Source organism: Exophiala viscosa (genome assembly GCF_022695815.1).
Source record: "Exophiala viscosa unplaced genomic scaffold EDD37scaffold_2, whole genome shotgun sequence".
In the NCBI taxonomy this organism is placed as follows: domain Eukaryota; kingdom Fungi; phylum Ascomycota; class Eurotiomycetes; order Chaetothyriales; family Herpotrichiellaceae; genus Exophiala; species Exophiala viscosa.
This window is the reverse complement of record NW_026944354.1, coordinates 585,541-602,813: the sequence shown is the minus strand read 5'-3', so window position 1 is coordinate 602,813 and position 17,273 is coordinate 585,541. Positions and strand designations below refer to the sequence as shown.

General features: G+C 51.8%; 6 protein-coding genes across 6 annotated transcripts; 2 read left to right on the top strand and 4 right to left on the bottom strand.

Annotated features, from left to right (window-relative positions):
• Positions 1 to 632: 632 nt before the first annotated feature.
• Positions 633 to 3,308, bottom strand: EDD37DRAFT_559777 (uncharacterized protein; the record flags this gene model as incomplete). Its single annotated transcript, XM_062813813.1, has 5 exons — positions 633 to 2,785; positions 2,836 to 2,940; positions 3,002 to 3,037; positions 3,086 to 3,161; positions 3,219 to 3,308. The coding sequence occupies 5 exons, from the start codon at positions 3,306 to 3,308 to the stop codon at positions 633 to 635; spliced, it is 2,460 nt and encodes an 819-aa protein (XP_062672635.1).
• Positions 3,309 to 3,770: 462 nt separating this feature from the next.
• On the bottom strand, positions 3,771 to 5,931 carry EDD37DRAFT_620494 (non-specific serine/threonine protein kinase). The gene has a single exon (XM_062815926.1). It carries the CDS (start codon positions 5,433 to 5,435, stop codon positions 4,059 to 4,061), a length of 1,377 nt encoding a protein of 458 aa, XP_062672634.1. The 5' UTR covers positions 5,436 to 5,931; the 3' UTR covers positions 3,771 to 4,058.
• An 18-nt stretch (positions 5,932 to 5,949) lies between these two features.
• EDD37DRAFT_620492 (alpha 1,6-mannosyltransferase) lies at positions 5,950 to 8,043 on the bottom strand. The gene is made up of 2 exons (XM_062815925.1): positions 6,505 to 8,043; positions 5,950 to 6,446 (listed from the first exon to the last, which is right to left on the bottom strand). Exons 1-2 carry the CDS (start codon positions 7,565 to 7,567, stop codon positions 6,406 to 6,408), a joined length of 1,104 nt encoding a protein of 367 aa, XP_062672633.1. The 5' UTR covers positions 7,568 to 8,043; the 3' UTR covers positions 5,950 to 6,405.
• A 1,130-nt stretch (positions 8,044 to 9,173) lies between these two features.
• EDD37DRAFT_646446 (homoserine O-acetyltransferase) lies at positions 9,174 to 10,766 on the top strand (the record flags this gene model as incomplete). Its single annotated transcript, XM_062817735.1, has 1 exon — positions 9,174 to 10,766. The coding sequence occupies one exon, from the start codon at positions 9,174 to 9,176 to the stop codon at positions 10,764 to 10,766; it is 1,593 nt and encodes a 530-aa protein (XP_062672632.1).
• A 48-nt stretch (positions 10,767 to 10,814) lies between these two features.
• Positions 10,815 to 11,853, bottom strand: EDD37DRAFT_620483 (V-type H+-transporting ATPase 16kDa proteolipid subunit). The gene is made up of 5 exons (XM_062815924.1): positions 11,605 to 11,853; positions 11,537 to 11,554; positions 11,470 to 11,482; positions 11,334 to 11,416; positions 10,815 to 11,284 (listed from the first exon to the last, which is right to left on the bottom strand). Exons 1-5 carry the CDS (start codon positions 11,668 to 11,670, stop codon positions 10,964 to 10,966), a joined length of 501 nt encoding a protein of 166 aa, XP_062672631.1. The 5' UTR covers positions 11,671 to 11,853; the 3' UTR covers positions 10,815 to 10,963.
• A 421-nt stretch (positions 11,854 to 12,274) lies between these two features.
• EDD37DRAFT_227092 (rho guanine nucleotide exchange factor 4) lies at positions 12,275 to 16,580 on the top strand. Its single transcript, XM_062810489.1, has 3 exons — positions 12,275 to 15,591; positions 15,644 to 16,075; positions 16,125 to 16,580. The coding sequence occupies exons 1-3, from the start codon at positions 12,394 to 12,396 to the stop codon at positions 16,200 to 16,202; spliced, it is 3,708 nt and encodes a 1,235-aa protein (XP_062672630.1). The 5' UTR covers positions 12,275 to 12,393; the 3' UTR covers positions 16,203 to 16,580.
• Positions 16,581 to 17,273: the final 693 nt, after the last annotated feature.

The window sequence follows — 17,273 nt, the reverse complement described above, 5'->3', positions numbered from 1 at the left end:
CCTGCATATCCGGCGTGGCAGGTGTACTTGTACTGCATGATTGTGTCTGGATCACCTCCTACTACAGCACATCCCGCCGGTCTTGCCCTCAACAGTTGATTACCACACCATCCTGGTGGCACCTGGCTTCGAAAGTCGTGTTACTCTTTACCAGGAACCACTGCCTATATCACTTTCCACGCCTTTCCAGCTTTCTGTTACAGTATACTCACCCAGGGATATAAGTCAATCCCCAACCCTCCAGCGGCTTGGACACCTGCCATCTCAACCCAAATAAACCACATGTCACATGTCAGCGGCTTAGTGTCGGTCATCTTGGGTCTTCCCAAACCACACACGTTAACCCTGAAGTTGACTGTGTAACCCGAAGATGCATAAAGTACTGATCGCAGGTCATTCCTGGTTGGCCAGAGGTACTTATGTGATCCGTGTCCCTTGCTAGGAAGACACAGCAGCCGTGGACAGCGATAACGTTCATGCAGATATAGTCCGTCAATCATGTCGAGCCTCAATGCAGCCGCGAACTTGGTTCAGCGTCCCAGCCCCATTCACAGCTTCAAGGCTGTTCTAGATCACTTGCTAGCATCGATACTGGGAATCGCTGTAGTCCTGACAGTGAAGCGCACTGACTTCTAGTTTGAATGCTCAATATGCATAGATTCGCCACCATCAATGGTCTCTGCGTCGCTTTCTTTGCTGGTGTCACCGCCATACTTTTGAAGCATTTGCTCAGCGTACAACCCAATCTTGTTGCCTTTCCGCTCTTGCATTTCTTGTTTGTCGACGCTGTCTTCGTAGGAGGGCGGTTGCTCAGAGAAGAGGCTCGCGTTGCTCTCTTTCGCCCGCTTGGGAGAAGGTTGTCCATCCTCATCACGAGCTGGACTCGACATGGACATTGGTGTAAACTCCTGAACGGAGCTGTTGGATCCGGTTCGATCGATGAGAGGCACGTCTTCAAATTCGGTTTCAGGCACTAGGTCGCCAGACGTGTCAAGCGCCGTGCCTTCCTCTTCTTGCAACTCCTCAGCGAACGCTTGGTTGTCCCTGTCCACAAAGTGTCTCAGTGGCAGGCTCAGCTCACTGGCTTTGAAATTCATTGCATTTTCGTTGGCATACACCAGTAGCACAGAATGATGTTCGCTTTCAACCGCTTCTAGGACTTCGTTCTCCCTGACTTTGACAATGGTGAACGGCCTCGAGCCGCCATCAGGTGTTGGCTCTTGCGCTTTTCGATCAGCCTCAGCCTGATCCTTCGTGACCGGACCTATTTGTGCTGGTGGCAGCTGTTGTGAGCCGGGGTCCTGTAGCCAGGACATTCGCCACCACTGGCTGTCTGGGTCTTCAGAGGTGCTCTCATCGTCGTCGAGATGCAGGAGATCAGAGTTTCGTCGGCGGACATATGTAATATTAGGCTTGGTCGACACGCCGCGTAGGGTGTACTTGCGCTGCGGGAGGTGAGGGCTTTCCTGGGTAGGCTTTGTCAGCTGCAACGAGATTTCTCGCATTCTCTGCCGAAGCTCGGTCTTCTTCTGCTCGAGTTGTTGCGACTTTTGCTCGATGCGTCCGAGAAGATTTTGCAGTTCTGAACGAACCTCTTCCATAGCCGCTGTGCTGACAGAGTCCTCCGAGATTGACCGTTGACCCTCATACGAGCCAGACTGGACAGGCTTCTTGCCAGTAACTCCAGCGGAAGCTTTGACAGCGGCATTCAGCACGTCACGGGTCATAAGTAGCCTGTTATCCGGCAACTTGACAACTTCGCAGCGACGCTGAATCATGGTGCACTGTTCGATTTCTCTGCGTATCACTTGAAGCTGCTTCCGTAGTTGTCGCATGACATCTCGGCATTCGTATAGGTAGCGGTCAGGATACCAGACGGGATCCAGAGTCAAATTTACGCCACTTTTGCCCTCTTGAGGATCATGAACACGAATAGTGAAAATCTCAGCGGCATGGTCAATCCACACATCGTCGAGTTCATGACTGTTGTCGTCCCATACTGTCGTATCAAGCAGATCCACCAAGGTTTGCCCAAGAGCGGGATTGGTCGGTGGTTCAACGACGAACAGGGTCGTTTCATCCCGCGGATCGCTACCAGACACATTGTGCTTTACGGCGACAGATGTGAAAACCTGAGTCAACTGCTCATGAGGGTCCTGATGAACTGCTGCGGAAGCCCAGGCCTGCATGAATCGAAGCGACGATTGGCCGTTGCCGGAACGAACCCTTTGGAGATCAGCCAGCGCATCCACACTCCCATAAGCACGATTTGACCTGTCAAGAAAGGCCATCAAGCATTGAACTTCCGCGAGTACATTGCACTCGTCCCGGTCGACCTGTAGTGTGCTATCGGTCGACAAAGCCTTAGTGTTCTCATCGGACGTGCCGGACCACCAACTGGCTTCGTGGCCGTAATTATGGATCTTTAGACTAGGCATGAGCAAAGCTTCCCGAGCGAGTGGTATGCTGTGATAGATAGTGAGCAACGGCGCGAGATAGTCGGTTTCCTTAGAACCCCGTAGGAACGCGGGCTCGTCGTCAATCCGACGCCGTTTTGAGGGCGGAGGGTGATCGATTATTTCGCGGGCAGTTGAATATGTGGTGAGTGCCCAGTTCGCAGGATCGTAGTGTTCGCGCTTAGCGGGTCCAAAGTGTGCGCCGGCGCCGGTAACTCCATTCTCTTGTGCTGGTAGAGTGTGTCCGAGCGACTCTGCCATCGCACGCTGGATGGCTGGGTCATTCATCTCTTCCTCCTCCTTGAGTGTGGCAGCATCAAAATTTGAGGCTGAACGAGCATCAGCACAACAGGCCATAATCGTCACAAGGAGCATTTACCTGCAGCATGTTCGTTGGACAAATCCACAAAGGACCTGTTATGGCCTATTCTCGATGGCGGACGTGACAAGGCAGGCATGCCGCCCATGCTTGAGTCGTCGGCAACTATGCGAAAAGCTCATGTCAACATCAGTGTGCGGCCGGCAAGGGCAGAGGGACGACGAACATGGGATGTTATCCTGATCCTGCCATTGCTCTGTGGCTGGCTGTAGGACGTCAGTAGAGTCCATTGAATGCAGTGATGGAACACCTACTTGGTCTTTCAAAGAGCCCACCGGATCCTCAAAGAATGCATTGACAGCCGCATTTACATCGTTGTTCGCTTTCTGCGAGCTCAGAACTCAGTACCTGCTCTTGATGTTCCAGAGTCCTTCCCGTCTCACCCTCAACAATATTCGAGCACTTGACTCATCGACCGCTGCTATTCCGCAGACTTGTGAGATTTGGTCGGCGCTGGGTTGTGTGCCTGCCATCTTGCGCAGACGGGCCGTAGTATCATGGAGAAGAGAAGACGGTATCATGAGGTTTAGGGCTGGGAAACGTTGATGTTGCCGGCTGTGTGCATTCAGATAGAATAGCAGGCTGCCACCTTCGCCAGATACTTTAGGATTATTTGAGCTGGATAGTCATGGCCAGCGCGCTGAAAATGAGACCTAAATGGATGAAATGGCGCTGCCCTGTGAGTTCCAAAATGTGACGCAGTTGTGAGTGGATGTCAAACCGATCAATGGCCCGTAGCTATCCCGGGGGTCCATCGTCGTCTCCGCACACGCGCCGCCTTGGAGAACCTACTAAGTAGTACCTGGTAGGTGTCTGAGGTACTTCAGGTACCTTCAGTAGCAAGGCAAGGGCGTCTGGGTGACCAACTGCCTGGATCTCCGTACAGCTTGATCTACTGCTACCCCCACTGGTACGCTGCTTGACTTGACTAGTCCATGTTGTATTTAAGTTCTTTCATTATGTTGCTTCTTTCTCGTCTTCTATGCTCAAGGGCGTGCTCCGACACTGCAAAGTAACGCATCACAAACCAACGCAATCCAATATCAGTCGTCTCCAAGTTACAATGCGGCAATCAACACGATGTTGCGCACCAAGCCAACAGAGGGTATCCTGTCTCTCCCACAAAAATGCAATGTCAACGGTTCGTGAACTCCGTAGCCGTCCCCGACCGTACCCTCCCAGGCGTCTTAATTCCGTGTACCAAGGTAGTGTCATGTACACTCTCAAAAGTCCCTGAAAGCATCTTCCCACTCGTCACGCAGCTCGTCCGTATACCTCCCCCTCCCACCTTCACTCTCTTCGCCATCCACAGGATCGGGGTATTCGTCAAAATTGCCAGCATCTCCAGCCCACTCAACGCGCGGTATGATAGGACCCCTCTTTTTTCGATAGTATATCTCGTCCCAGTCGACTCCTTCAAAGAAGTAGTGCTCCATGACTCTCTTGCTGCCACCGGCAATCTGGCCCAATCGTTGAGTAGGGTCTGTTTTGCACAGTGCAAGGATGAAATCACGGGCCTGTCTTGGGACATGGAGACTGTGACGGTGGCCCGGCTGGGAAGGATGCGCTGTGGGAAATCGAATGTGGCCGGCGACAATCTGCTCGTATATGCGCATTGGATTCTGATCCCAGAAGGGCGGCTGTCCAATTAACATCTCATAAACCAGAATTCCAAGTGCCCACCAGTCAACTGCCGTGCCGTGACCTGTGTTGCGTATCACCTCTGGTGCAAGGTACTCTGGGGTACCACAAAGAGTATAGGTGACGCCTGACCCGCTTGCTTGTGGTTCTGGATGCTCTGTTGACGGCCTTGAGGTTTGGTTGGGTATATTGGGCGAGGTCTGATCTGTAGTGGGAGGGAGGTACTTGGCGAAACCAAAGTCCACAAGTTTCAGGTGGCCATCGACGTCTAACAGAATGTTTTCTGGTTTCAGATCGCGGTATGCCACAAATTGTACTTCATGGAGGTAGGCCAGTATCAGGGTGATCTCAGCTGCGTAAAACTGTACTGTAGCGAAGGGGAATCGACGGGCTCGTCGAAGATAGGAAAAGATCTCTCCTCCCGGCGTATAGTCCAAAAGCATGTACAGAGATGTGTCGTCGGAAAAGGTCGTTACGAGAGTTGTTATAAATGGGTGTCCAGCGACAGCAGCGAGCACATCTCGCTCATTTCGGACATGTTCGACTTGCTTCAATTTGATCACGTCGACTTTCTTCAGCACTTTCAACGCAAAGACCTTGTCCCTATCCTGCTGCAGAGGGTTGGCAAATCGACAAAGCCATACTCGTGCAAATGTGCCTGTCCCCAACGTTCGCATCAATTCAAAGTCTCTGACGGACAGGTGCCGCGACGGTTGACCCAATTGTTTCTTTGCTGGGTCCTGCGACACTTGTTCAGGAGGCATGACCTCTCTTTCTGAATGCGCAGCAGCATTTTTGAGGACCTGATCTTTCTCCTGTTCGCGACTGGGGTGGGGGTGGGATGCGCTTCTTGTGCTCTGAGGGCTACTGGGCCGCAGATCTTGTCGATGACCTTGCGCCGAAGCCGCGCGCGGCGGCAACGGCTGTTGCTGCGACGGCTGAAGCGTCGCTGTGCTCATCTGAGCAGCCAAATCGCATTTTCCCTCAATCGTAGTAGCCTCGTAGGCCGAGCTTCATGTCGAAGCCTCTCCTACGCCATGGACCGGCAAACGCACGGCAAGCAGGCTGAAAGATGACAAAGGTGAACTGGAGGTGGAATAGGAGTGTGTATGGAAGGTTTTGAGAACGAGGAGAGTTGTGAGAAGTCGTGGATCCAGGTCAAAAGCAGTCCAAAAGCCACAACCCGACGCAGCAATCAGGAAAGGCTATCAATACCTTACTCACGCACCGACAAAATAATCTCAGCTTCGGCAATGATGCGCCTACACCTAACGTACCCAGGCGTAGTGGCCCCGTACCTTTCAGTATGACGACAACCCGCCTTGCTGAGACACCGGTCTCTGTCTGTGCTGCCGCAGATGCGCGGGGCACGACACAGGTTGTCCGCCTTAACTTACCGGCAACTCTTTGCCAGGCAAAAGGCTTCACTTACTTACCGAAATGGAAAAGAACCGCATGTTGGATACCTTCTGGTACCAGAAAATCAGTCCTGAGCATTGCGCATGCACTCCGTACCCCTATCTGAGGTATCCTTTCCCTGATGATAGACAGGCGTCCAGCCTCGTCACGTCAATTTTCCTACAAGACAGATGTGTGCTTGTCATTTCTCAGTCCCGACTCATATTCGTTTCCAAACCGAGGCGCAGAATGTTATTTTCCGACCTCATCATCATTAGGTTGCTATGTGTCTGTTGTTGACCAAAGGATCCCGGTGCATACACGCGTATGCTGTCCTTTTGAGCCCTGTTGCGCCCGTGCTTTTCTATAGCGCTTCCCGAGATGTCTATACGCTTTGACCAGTGCCGCCAATAAGTCACGACATAAACCGCTTTTCAATAATATCGCCTTGCGCTATGCTTTGAAACTCAATGTGTATTCCCAATCTGAACGACCAGCCGTGTCTCTGGAATTCAGGGTCGTTCGCGGCTATCAACCGCCCTTCATGCGTTCGCTCTGTGGTTTCCAAGATCCTGCCGGGTCATTAGCTTCTTGCGCAAGAAAACAATAGAGTGAGTGCTTAGCACGTACCATCAAACTCATGTTTCACAAAAGCCATTGGGTGATCTGGCCCCTCGGCGCCCATTTGCCCGACCCCAGGGCTGAAACTGGTGATGGGGAGTACAACGACATCTCCAATCTTCTTGTGTTCCGTGATGCCAAAGAAGTCCGAGTATGTAACATTGGACCTCCGTGAACTGAAATCAAAGTACTCCTTGTTGTTGAAGTACGAGAACACAGCATCAGTCCATACACCAGGCCCGGTGAATTCCATGATGCTCTTGGTCGGCTTTTGGCCTTCTGGGAGGTTGCCAGCCTTCTTCATCGCAAGAGTGTCTTCTGCGATGGTTGCGACAATGTCTCTCATCACCGGATGCCCGGGCTTTGACTGGATGGTCCATTGACAAAATTGTATTCTCCTAGCATACCATTCACTCCAGTCCGGCCTGTCTGGGTCAGCCTCGATTCCCACGACCAAGCCAACCGTGGACTTGTCAAGGTTCGGTGGCAGCCACTCGACCACCGACTTAAGTGCTTGTGTGTCAATGTCGCTGTAGATGCCACCACGTGCAAGAAGGATCAGATAGCGGAAGAAGTCTGCCTTCAGGACTGGAAGAGGCATGGCTTCATACGCCTCGATGACTTCAGGGACCGAAGCATACAAGTAATTGACCAGATGTACAGCCGCATCATCGGTAATGACCTCATGCACAAACCCCGGGTGTAGGGTTGACCAGGACGCTTCGAAGGGTCTCAATCTTTCCTCGAAGTCGCCAGAACCCGGTCCTGCTTTCCACGTCTGCCATACGTAGGCAGGAAATCTGGATTCGATATCATAAGGGAAATGATAGCGTAGTCGATCCCGGAGTGGCTTGGACGCCAGCTCTCGGAGTGTCTGCTCATCGGCTTTTTGAGATTTCTTGGAAGGTTTCGGAGGTGGATAGGATCGCGAAGCCTGTGCTGGTGCTTTAGGACTGGACTCCAGAGCATTCGTATCGGACAGAGATGATGAGGTAGGCCGAAGGAGTAGAAACAACGCGAGGAGCACGACTGCTACGAGTGCAACTCGTTTTGTGGTGGTAGAGATAGCCATATATGCGCGACAGTTGAACAAACTCCTTCTTCTGGTCAACAGATATTCCCCAATCGTCGGCAGCACAACGATACTCGCATAAACCGCGTTGCCAGAAGCATCTGTTCCACCTGCACCTCTACAGACGACGATATGACTTTCGACGAGGAGAATCGCACAAAGGTTTGGCAGCAGGTACAGCCGCAAGGGAGTTGCGTGGGGATCGTTTACCAGAACTGGTGGTGGTACATGGTCATCCGGAAAGGTCTGTCTCAGGTGGATGCGTCGGGCCCCAGCGCAGATGCAGGAACGACGCAGGGATGGTGGCAGAAGGTTGCTGTGACGGTCTTAGAGCGAGTTGTGGACACGTGTAGGGAAGCCGATGCGTTCGTATGGTGAATTTGAGATCTTGCAGCGCCACAGCGAAGAGGAAAAGGAGAGATGGACAGTAATGAAGCAGCGTAGGGAAGGGTGACGACGCAATTATGGATAAATCGAAATATTGCTGAGACGTAACCTACTATTTAGTATCCCTGCGCAGGGAACAAGGCCTCTAGCGGCCAAGTCAAGCTTTTCGGGGCTGTCTTCCAGCATGGCGCCAGGCCTGCGGTGCGTGGCTGAATCCAGACACCACGGGCCTAATAGTAATACAATAGTACCTCTCTCCACCCAAACAGGGCTGAACTTCTGCAAGGGATATTCTACATCATTAGAGCGAGGCAGACAGGCGAGCTGATTTCTTGAGAGCATCTCCGTCCGGTGCACAGAAGGGCCTCCTTGATCGCTATACCTACTAATACATTGCCCGAGACTGACATGGTAGATCGGACCACAGTGAAACACGGACATTCTTTATCTGTAGTGTCCTGTTAGGATAATGTCATTGCGGCTGGGGACGGCCTTGCGCAATGCACACCCGGCGGCCTGACAGAAGTGGTCCCCCATTATCCCTGATCGACCGCGTACTAAATGTCAAGGCCGCAGGACGTAGACTACTCGTTCAGCCGTGTCCGTAAGGTAGGCTCGCCTGCATTTCCGACACAAAGGACGTGGGTACATGTGAGAGTAACATACCAGATGGATCTCTGGGCTGGAGGGATGATAATGATGATAATTGGGTATGCATTTATGAGTGACACAAGACGGGCGTTTTGAGTCTCGTGAGGCCGGGAGGAGGATTTCTCAGAGGCTTCTTTCTTCTGACAGATAACTTATACCACCAATCTCCCCGAAGTGCTCCACAAACCTTGCGAGGTCACAATTGCTCCGGCTATATCTGCATGCCTGCCGGAAGTTGAGGTCATTGTCGATGATTCTTGATGAAACAGGTACGGAACCGGTACGAAGTATCTACCTATATTTTGACAACATGGACCACACGTGAGGGCCTCACATGCATCAAATTGTGCTGAAGAAGGTCAAGCGGCTCCGCGGAGCAAGCTGCGTTTTGATTGGCGGATGATGGCGCAATACAGATGGGCGAGTTTACGATGCTCGTCAGTCTCCATCATTTTCTTGAATATGTCAGAGGGCAAAATGGAGGTTTGTAATTCCTTAAGACTGCCTCCGGAACGAGGCCAGTCCTCGCTACTATCGTCCACCACTTCACCTCCTCTGCAAACCCACCATGGCGGCTTCTAGGGGTGCTCAGATAGCTGCTCGCCTTCTCAGTCGTGGCTCCAAATCTCTGGCCGTCAATCGGACAACACTGAAGCGCAGGTTGGACAATCCCCTCGTGAGAAGCACTCGAAGCCTCAGCGATGCCCCTCTCCATACTCGCGCGACACACAATGCCCAAGCGGCTACCGCACCCTCGGAAGCACAGTGGGAGGGAGTCGAACCTTCCAACCCTGCCATGACATTTCCTTGCTTGGATGCCCAAGAACAGAAGACGGCTGCTCTGCAGAGGAAGTCTCTAGACTCCGGACCCGAGCCTTCCTATACCACCGGCACCCATATGGTCTTCCACAGTTCTGAGCCATTCTTACTCGACTGGGGTGGCATTCTGCCACAGTACGACATTGCGCATGAGACGTGGGGTACGCTGAACTCGGAAAAGAGCAATGCTATACTCCTACATACTGGTTTGTCGGCATCGAGTCATGCACACAGCACCGAGTCCAATCCCAAGCCTGGCTGGTGGGAGAAATTTATCGGCCCTGGCGCTCCTATAGATACCGATAGGTATTTCGTAATATGCACAAATGTGATCGGAGGCTGTTACGGCTCGACAGGACCTTCGTCCAAGGACCCAGCGGACGGACAGAGATACGCCACGAGATTTCCCATATTAACCATGGACGACATGGTGCGAGCGCAGGCCAGGCTGCTGGATGGACTGGGCATCCAAAAACTCTATGCAAGCGTGGGATCCAGTATGGGCGGAATGCAAAGCCTTGCATTTGGAGTACACTTTCCGGATCGAGTTGGGAAAATCGTCAGTATATCAGGATGTGCTCGCAGTCACCCATACAGCATCGCAATGAGACACACTCAGAGGCAGGCGTTGATAATGGATCCGAAGTGGAACAGGGGCTTCTACTATGACGGTATTCCACCACATTCGGGAATGAAATTGGCCCGTGAGATTGCCACGGTCACCTATCGCAGTGGCCCGGAGTGGGAGAATCGATTTGGGCGTCGGCGAGCAGATCCCAGCAAGCAGCCGGCTTTGTGCCCTGACTTCCTCATCGAGACATACCTTGATCATGCGGGAGAGAAGTTCTCTCTAGAGTATGATCCTAACTCATTACTCTATGTCTCCAAAGCTATGGATCTCTTCGACCTGGGACGTGCCCATCAAGACGCGACCCAGGCCCGACGACAACAAAATATTGAGAGGGTGAAGCAGCACCACGGGGAACAGCCGCAGAACGACCCCTCCTGTAGCTTGACCTTACCATCTAAAAATTACGAGGAGCAAGAGTCGCCTGCTCCGATGGATGAAGTTGTCAACTCTGCCGTCGCAACTGGACCGCCACAAGATCTTGTGCAGGGTATGGCACCTCTCAGATCTCATCCTGTGCTGGTCATGGGCGTTGCCAGCGATATACTTTTCCCAGCCTGGCAGCAGCGTGAAATTGCCGAGACGCTGCGTGCTACTGGCAACAAGGAAGTAACGCATGTTGAACTCGGGGAAGATATGAGTCTCTTTGGGCACGACACGTTCCTGCTAGATCTGAAGCATATTGGCGGCAATCTGGGCAAATTCCTGGGATGAACGAACCCGCATCGACACACGCAGCTACGACATAGCGCCAAATAGGAATGGATGACCTCAATAGTGTATTCTATACATTAGTGGTACAGAACCTTCCCCAGAAGTATCTAGCTTCGAGAAGTTGTAGACACAGTCTTCTTGCAACCCTTGTTCCACGAGCTTTGTATAACACGTCCTTTCATGCTGTCTTTGGCTCTTCAGCTCTTTGAGTTTAAGATCAATCCCACGATCAATCCATAAAGACCCAGTACTTCGCCGAAAATCAAAATAAGGACCATGCCCACGAAAATCCTTGACTGTTGCATGTATGATCTCACTCCCATATCCCCGACTATTCCAATTGCATATCCTGCGGCTAGACCGGTCAAGCCGACACTCAAACCACTTGCCAAGTGCATGAACCCGGTGAACAAGCTGTAGTTCTTCCCTGGCGGAGGTTCCATATCTCCTGCGATCAAGACTGCGATCACGAGGGCGTAAACGGCAATGATACCGGACATGACGACCGGAATGAGAGACTGCAATTGTATCAGCGATGCACAGCATGGCAGACCTCTGGAAACCGACCTTCATGATTAGATCTGGACGATATGTTCCAACACCAGCGATTCCAATGCCAGATTTGGCTGTGCCATAAGCTGCTCCTATACCTGTAGTGGTTTAGTATTTTCACATCATCGTTCTCGGTGGGGTTCGGGCGTACAGCCAAATATCATCTGGTAGGCGAACGTTAGCTAGAGTTCTCGATCAAGAGCGTCGAGGCAACGTACTGCAGATGCGATCCCAGCCTGTTGGAAAGTCAGCTCAATTCGGGAACGCCATGAGTGAGAAGACCTACCATGCCAAAGAAGGGTGCGAAACTGGGGGTGTATTCGTTGGCCGGAGCCTCCATGATAGCGGCCATCTTGTCAGATTTGAGTGTTGTAGTTTCTCGCGACGACGAAATCGGTTGAATAGCAAGTGGTCGAACACGAGATTGAAGTGGTGAGCGTCGTGCTTGCTGCGAAAGGTGTGCAGAGAGCAAGGTGATGTAGCAGGAAGGAACCTAGAAAAGCAATGATTGAATGATTTGCCCGCAGCTCTTGCCGGCTCACACGGACCAATGATGGTTGATGGCGCCTGCGCTGCAGACAAGCAGCCTCACTACTCGTACTAGCCTATCCTATCCACGATCCTCCACGTCTGTTCACGTTATTAGCCATACACCCATACAACCATACCACACCATTCGCACATGTCAATTAATTTTCTATCCTTCACGCTATATTCGACATTCATCTTCTGCTCATTACCTGCTGGCATAGGTAGAGTATGAATTTGTGCGACATTATATGTGAACCCAACGCCCGTGGCCGACGCCCTCCACGAAACATCATCCCATCTTAACATCCAGCCGCCTCCTCATCCCTCACTGTCTACATTGGCTACGCCAGCTCTTTTCTGCATGCAATAAGTGGTAGAGAAGCGGGTGTTCGGAAGAAGGAAGGAACGCAGCAGAAAGAGGAGAAAGAAATCCCTGCGACTTTTCAAGAGCCCCGTACCACAAAGCGTGCCGGCTCGCTCGATGCACGTTCGGTGACAGACACCCCCTTCTAGGTTGTCCTCATCTGCTGTCTCTTAATTGAGCATGGCAGACTATGGTGGACCGGAGTCTCGGTACCAGGGGTCTCGAGTCCCGAATTATGGTGGCTCTGGCGACCACCAAAGAGATGCCGCGTTTCATAACATATTTGGCGGTGCGCCGCCTCCCGGGAGATCTCACACGATGACAACGCAACCGACCAACATGTATGATGGCCGGCTCAACAGTCTGAACTCGGGCATGCAGTCTCAGCACACAATGTCTATGAGACAAGGACCACCTCCGCCCATGCGGCAAATGCCTCAAACATACGATCGAGCAAATGGTATTGCGCCAGGCCAGCCCTATATTAATGGAACAAATAGCGCAAGGCCGATGCCGCAAAATCCAGGCTTTCCAGATCGAAGAGCCTACCCTCCTCCCCAGCGCATGGATCCTAGGCCAGGAGGTGGACCGCCACTACCCATGCCGTATGATCGAAGCAAGCCAATGCCGAACCGCATGCCGCCTCCAGCACTGAATAACGACTCTTATCGGTCACGGTCCATGGTCAGGCCTGGGGAGCCGACGCTAGGGTACCGGCCACCTCCAAGCAGCTTCCAGCAGGGCACCGCGAGTGCGTTCCGACAACAGCCATATGCTGCAATGGGAGCTTCGAGGACGACCGCTCAAGGAAGGCACATCCCTGATCGCATCGATGACAGTCGAGCCATGTCGATGGGCTCATACGCTTTGGATCGTGACCATGCGCAGCAGTTGACTAGTGGAAGAGTTGTGCCTGGCCGCCGGAGAGAGTCAGAATTGGATCCCTTCGGCGACCATGCTTCTCCGTCCCCAGATGGATCCTTCACTTCATCCAGTTCGCCAGCACCGAGTTACGGGCCAAGTCACCAACCTCGGCACCGTAGCGAGGGCAACGTCCCTCCACGCACAGTATCTTCTGCGTCTGCCATGTCTACCACATCTGTTGCGTCGGGCTCGTCCGATATGACAGGCACGACTGTTGATGGATCTCGCAGCGACAGCATGGTGCAGAGACCCCCTCCTTCTTCAAATCTCTCTTCGTCGAGTCAAACAACAACCACGACTGCTGTACCGAGAAAGTCACCTCTTGTTTATCCCGCTCTGCTTTCACGCGTGGCGAGTGTCTTTCAAGAACGCATCGGCGTTGGTGATCGAAACAAAAACGACCTTTCCTACAAGAATGCCTTCACAGGCGCTGAAGCTGTCGATCTGATTGCATACATCATTAAGACTACTGATCGAAACCTAGCTCTCCTTTTAGGTCGTGCGCTCGATGCTCAAAAATTCTTTCACGACGTTACTTATGAGCATCGTCTGAGAGACGCGCCTGGTGAGGTCTACCAGTTCAGAGAAACTATGGGAGAGGAGGCATCATCCAAAGATGTGAATGGCGTTTTCACCTTGCTCACAGAATGTTACTCGCCGACCTGCACGAAAGACCACCTTTGTTACTCTATTGCCTGTCCCAGACGACTTGAACAGCAAGCTAGGCTCAACTTGAGACCGCAACCTGGACTACGACACTCTAACTCGCGTGGTAGTTTACACGGCGATGACGACCAGGAACAGAAGCTTTGGATCAACAGTGTTCCCAAAGAGGTAGCTGACCGGATCGACGACAAGGAAAAGAAGAGACAAGAGGTCATTTCCGAGCTCATGTATACAGAGCGCGACTTTGTCAAAGATCTGGAATATCTCCGCGATTTCTGGATCAGGCCATTACGTGGACATGGTAGTGCCACGTCTCCGATCAAGGAAGAGAGAAGAGAAAAGTTTGTGCGTACAGTCTTTGGCAATTGCCTCGAAGTCCTTGCGGTGAATGGGAAGTTTGCGGAGGAGCTTTCCAAGAGACAAAAAGAGCAACACGTGGTTCACAGCATTGGCGATGTCTTCCTGAAGTGGGTGCCGCAATTCGATCCATTTATTAAATACGGAGCGAATCAAATGTACGGCAAATACGAGTTCGAAAGGGAGAAAGGAGCCAACCCTGCGTTCTCCCGCTTCGTTGATGAGACTGAGCGCTTGAAAGAGTCGAGAAAGCTGGAACTCAATGGCTACCTTACCAAACCAACCACTCGCCTGGCTCGATATCCTCTGCTTCTTGACAATGTGCTGAAGTATACCAAAGATGACAATCCCGACAAAAAGGACATCCCAAAAGCCATTGGGCTGATCAAGGATTTCTTAGCCCGTGTCAACGCTGAAAGTGGCAAAGCCGAGAACCATTTCAACCTGCTTCAGCTTAATCAGCAACTCAAGTGGAATGCTTTGGAGTACACTGACCTGAAACTGACCGAGGAGAATCGTGTCATTCTCACCAAAATGAGTTTCAAAAAGACTCCAACGGACAACGCGGAAGTCCAGGTCTATTTATTTGACCACGCTGTGCTGATGTGCAGGGTGAAAGTCGTGAATAAGAGGGATGAACTTCGTGTCTACAGAAAACCAATTCCTTTGGAGCTCTTGGTCATTGCGGAGATGGACCAGGTCATTCCCCGTCTTGGTATCGCAAAACGTCCTTCGTCAAGTCTAATACCTGGCTCCAAATCTTCGGCATCGAGCACCCCAGGCCAGAAAGATGTTTATCCGATTACTTTCCGCCACCTGGGTAAAGGCGCATACGAGCTTCAGCTATATGCCACCTCTATTACACAACGCAAGAAGTTTATCGAACTCGTGGAGGCGCAGCAGACCAAGCTTCGCGAGCGCAGCAGCAACTTTTATACCAAAACCATCCTCTGCGAAGGGTTCTTCAACGCTCAGAATCGCGTCAATTGCCTTGTGCCCACAGACGGAGGTCGCAAACTCGTCATTGGCACCGACAACGGCATTTATATTGCTGACCGTTGGCCCAAGGATAAGTCTATCAAACCGCGACGCATTCTCGACGCAACACAGGTATCCCAAATCGATACTCTTGAGGAGTACAGACTGCTCTTGGTGCTGTCCAACAAGACTCTTACCTCGTATCCCTTCGAAGCACTTGACGCCACAAATCAGAACCCTCTGGCTACTCGGCCACGGAAGATCCAGGGTCATGCAAACTTCTTCAAAGCCGGAATTGGTCTAGGTAGACATCTTGTTTGCTCTGTCAAGACCTCGGCATTATCCACAACGATCAAGGTCTACGAGCCAATGGACGATCTCACTAAGGGTAAGAAGAAACCAGCTATTAGCAAAATGTTCGCCAGCGGCCAAGATGCGCTCAAGCCATTCAAGGTGAGTTGATGCTCTACTAACAGCAAACACGGCTTAAGCTGACATGATGCAGGAATTTTACATCCCCGCCGAGTCTACGTCGGTGCACTACCTCAGATCCACATTGTGCGTTGGTTGCGCCAGAGGCTTCGAAGTTGTCTCTTTGGAGACTACAGAGCGGCAGTCCCTTCTCGACCAGGCCGATACCTCACTCGACTTCGTCACCAGAAAAGAAAACGTCAAGCCAATTCACATTGAGCGCCTCAACGGCGAATTCTTGCTGAACTATTCAGACTTCAGCTTTTTCGTCAACAGGAATGGCTGGCGTGCTCGACAGGACTGGAAGATTACTTGGGAGGGGACGCCGCAAGCGTTTGCATTGAACTACCCTTACATACTTGCATTCGAGCCTAGTTTCATTGAGATTCGTCACATTGAGACGAGCGAGCTGATACACGTCATGACGGGCAAGAATGTGAGGATGCTTCATTCGAGCACTCGAGAGGTAGGTCTTGTCGTTTTCTCAGTTCCCAACAAAGCTGACAGTTGTGCAGATTTTGTACGCTTACGAAGACGAGACTGGCGAGGATGTTATTGCTAGCCTTGATTTCTGGACCCAAGCCCAGGCTTGAAGATGATCAGCGTGGATTGTAATCGACTTTAGCCTTTTAGCCATTTGCTTTATTGTGGCGGACACAGTTCGTCAGTTCACATTGGAGACCACTGCTGACATTGGAGGCGACTGCGACAGAGACAAGCACTCCCCACGGCTTGTCTGAAACCGAGGAGATGATGATGACGATGGAAGATATTATGTTCTTGCTAACAACAACAATTCGTTTGGAAGGGGTGAGATGGAAGGTGATAAACAAATGCATCTGGTTGTGCCCCGGCGAGGGAAGGCCAGAGATTGAGATATTGCATCTTCACATACAAAGCCATGAAGCTTGACTCTGAACCTTGCTACTCACTTTTTTGATTATTCGAGCGATCACTGACCGGCGAGATCACGCTCAACGTGGACTGTGCTTACCTACAGTCAATCTCCCCTGCTTTCCAAAATGTGCTCCAGCATTACTACAAAGACCCATGCATCGGCTAGCACGACCAAGCCGCCAAGATATGCTTTCTGCATGCATTTATCTTCGGATCACATCAAGCTTTGCCGGTGATCTGCCAATGTGTTGGTGGGGATGGCATGAGGCCTGCCCTTGCCTCAGCCCTTGATATTCCCAGCCCCATCTGTTTCTAAAGAATCTCAATCATGGTTGTCCTTCTTCACCTGCCCGTGGCAGTGGCTGAGCCTTATTGACAGCAACTACTTGATCGACTCGCAAGAGTCAAGCCCACCGGATTCTCCTTTTTGGGAGACTGCCTTAAAACATGGCATGTCGTTAGTCCACTCAATGTGGCGCACTAATACGAGGAAGAGAGGAAAGCGAGGCACGCCTGCAAGGTCGACAGCGCGTATGAAGTATGCTCCACATTTTCAGCCTGATGCGGCGTTCACTGATAAATGCGAGCAAAGCACTACGTCTGCAGCATCCCTCTATCGCAGATCCCATTGAGCAGTGGGACAGGATGGCTACCAATACGCCGGGCCCAGGAAAAGTTGAATGTAACGAGGCGGTCAAACGTGCGCCAACAACGACTGTCTTATCGCCAATGAGTGCTTCTCGACGGACAGTGCAGAAACTGGAGCC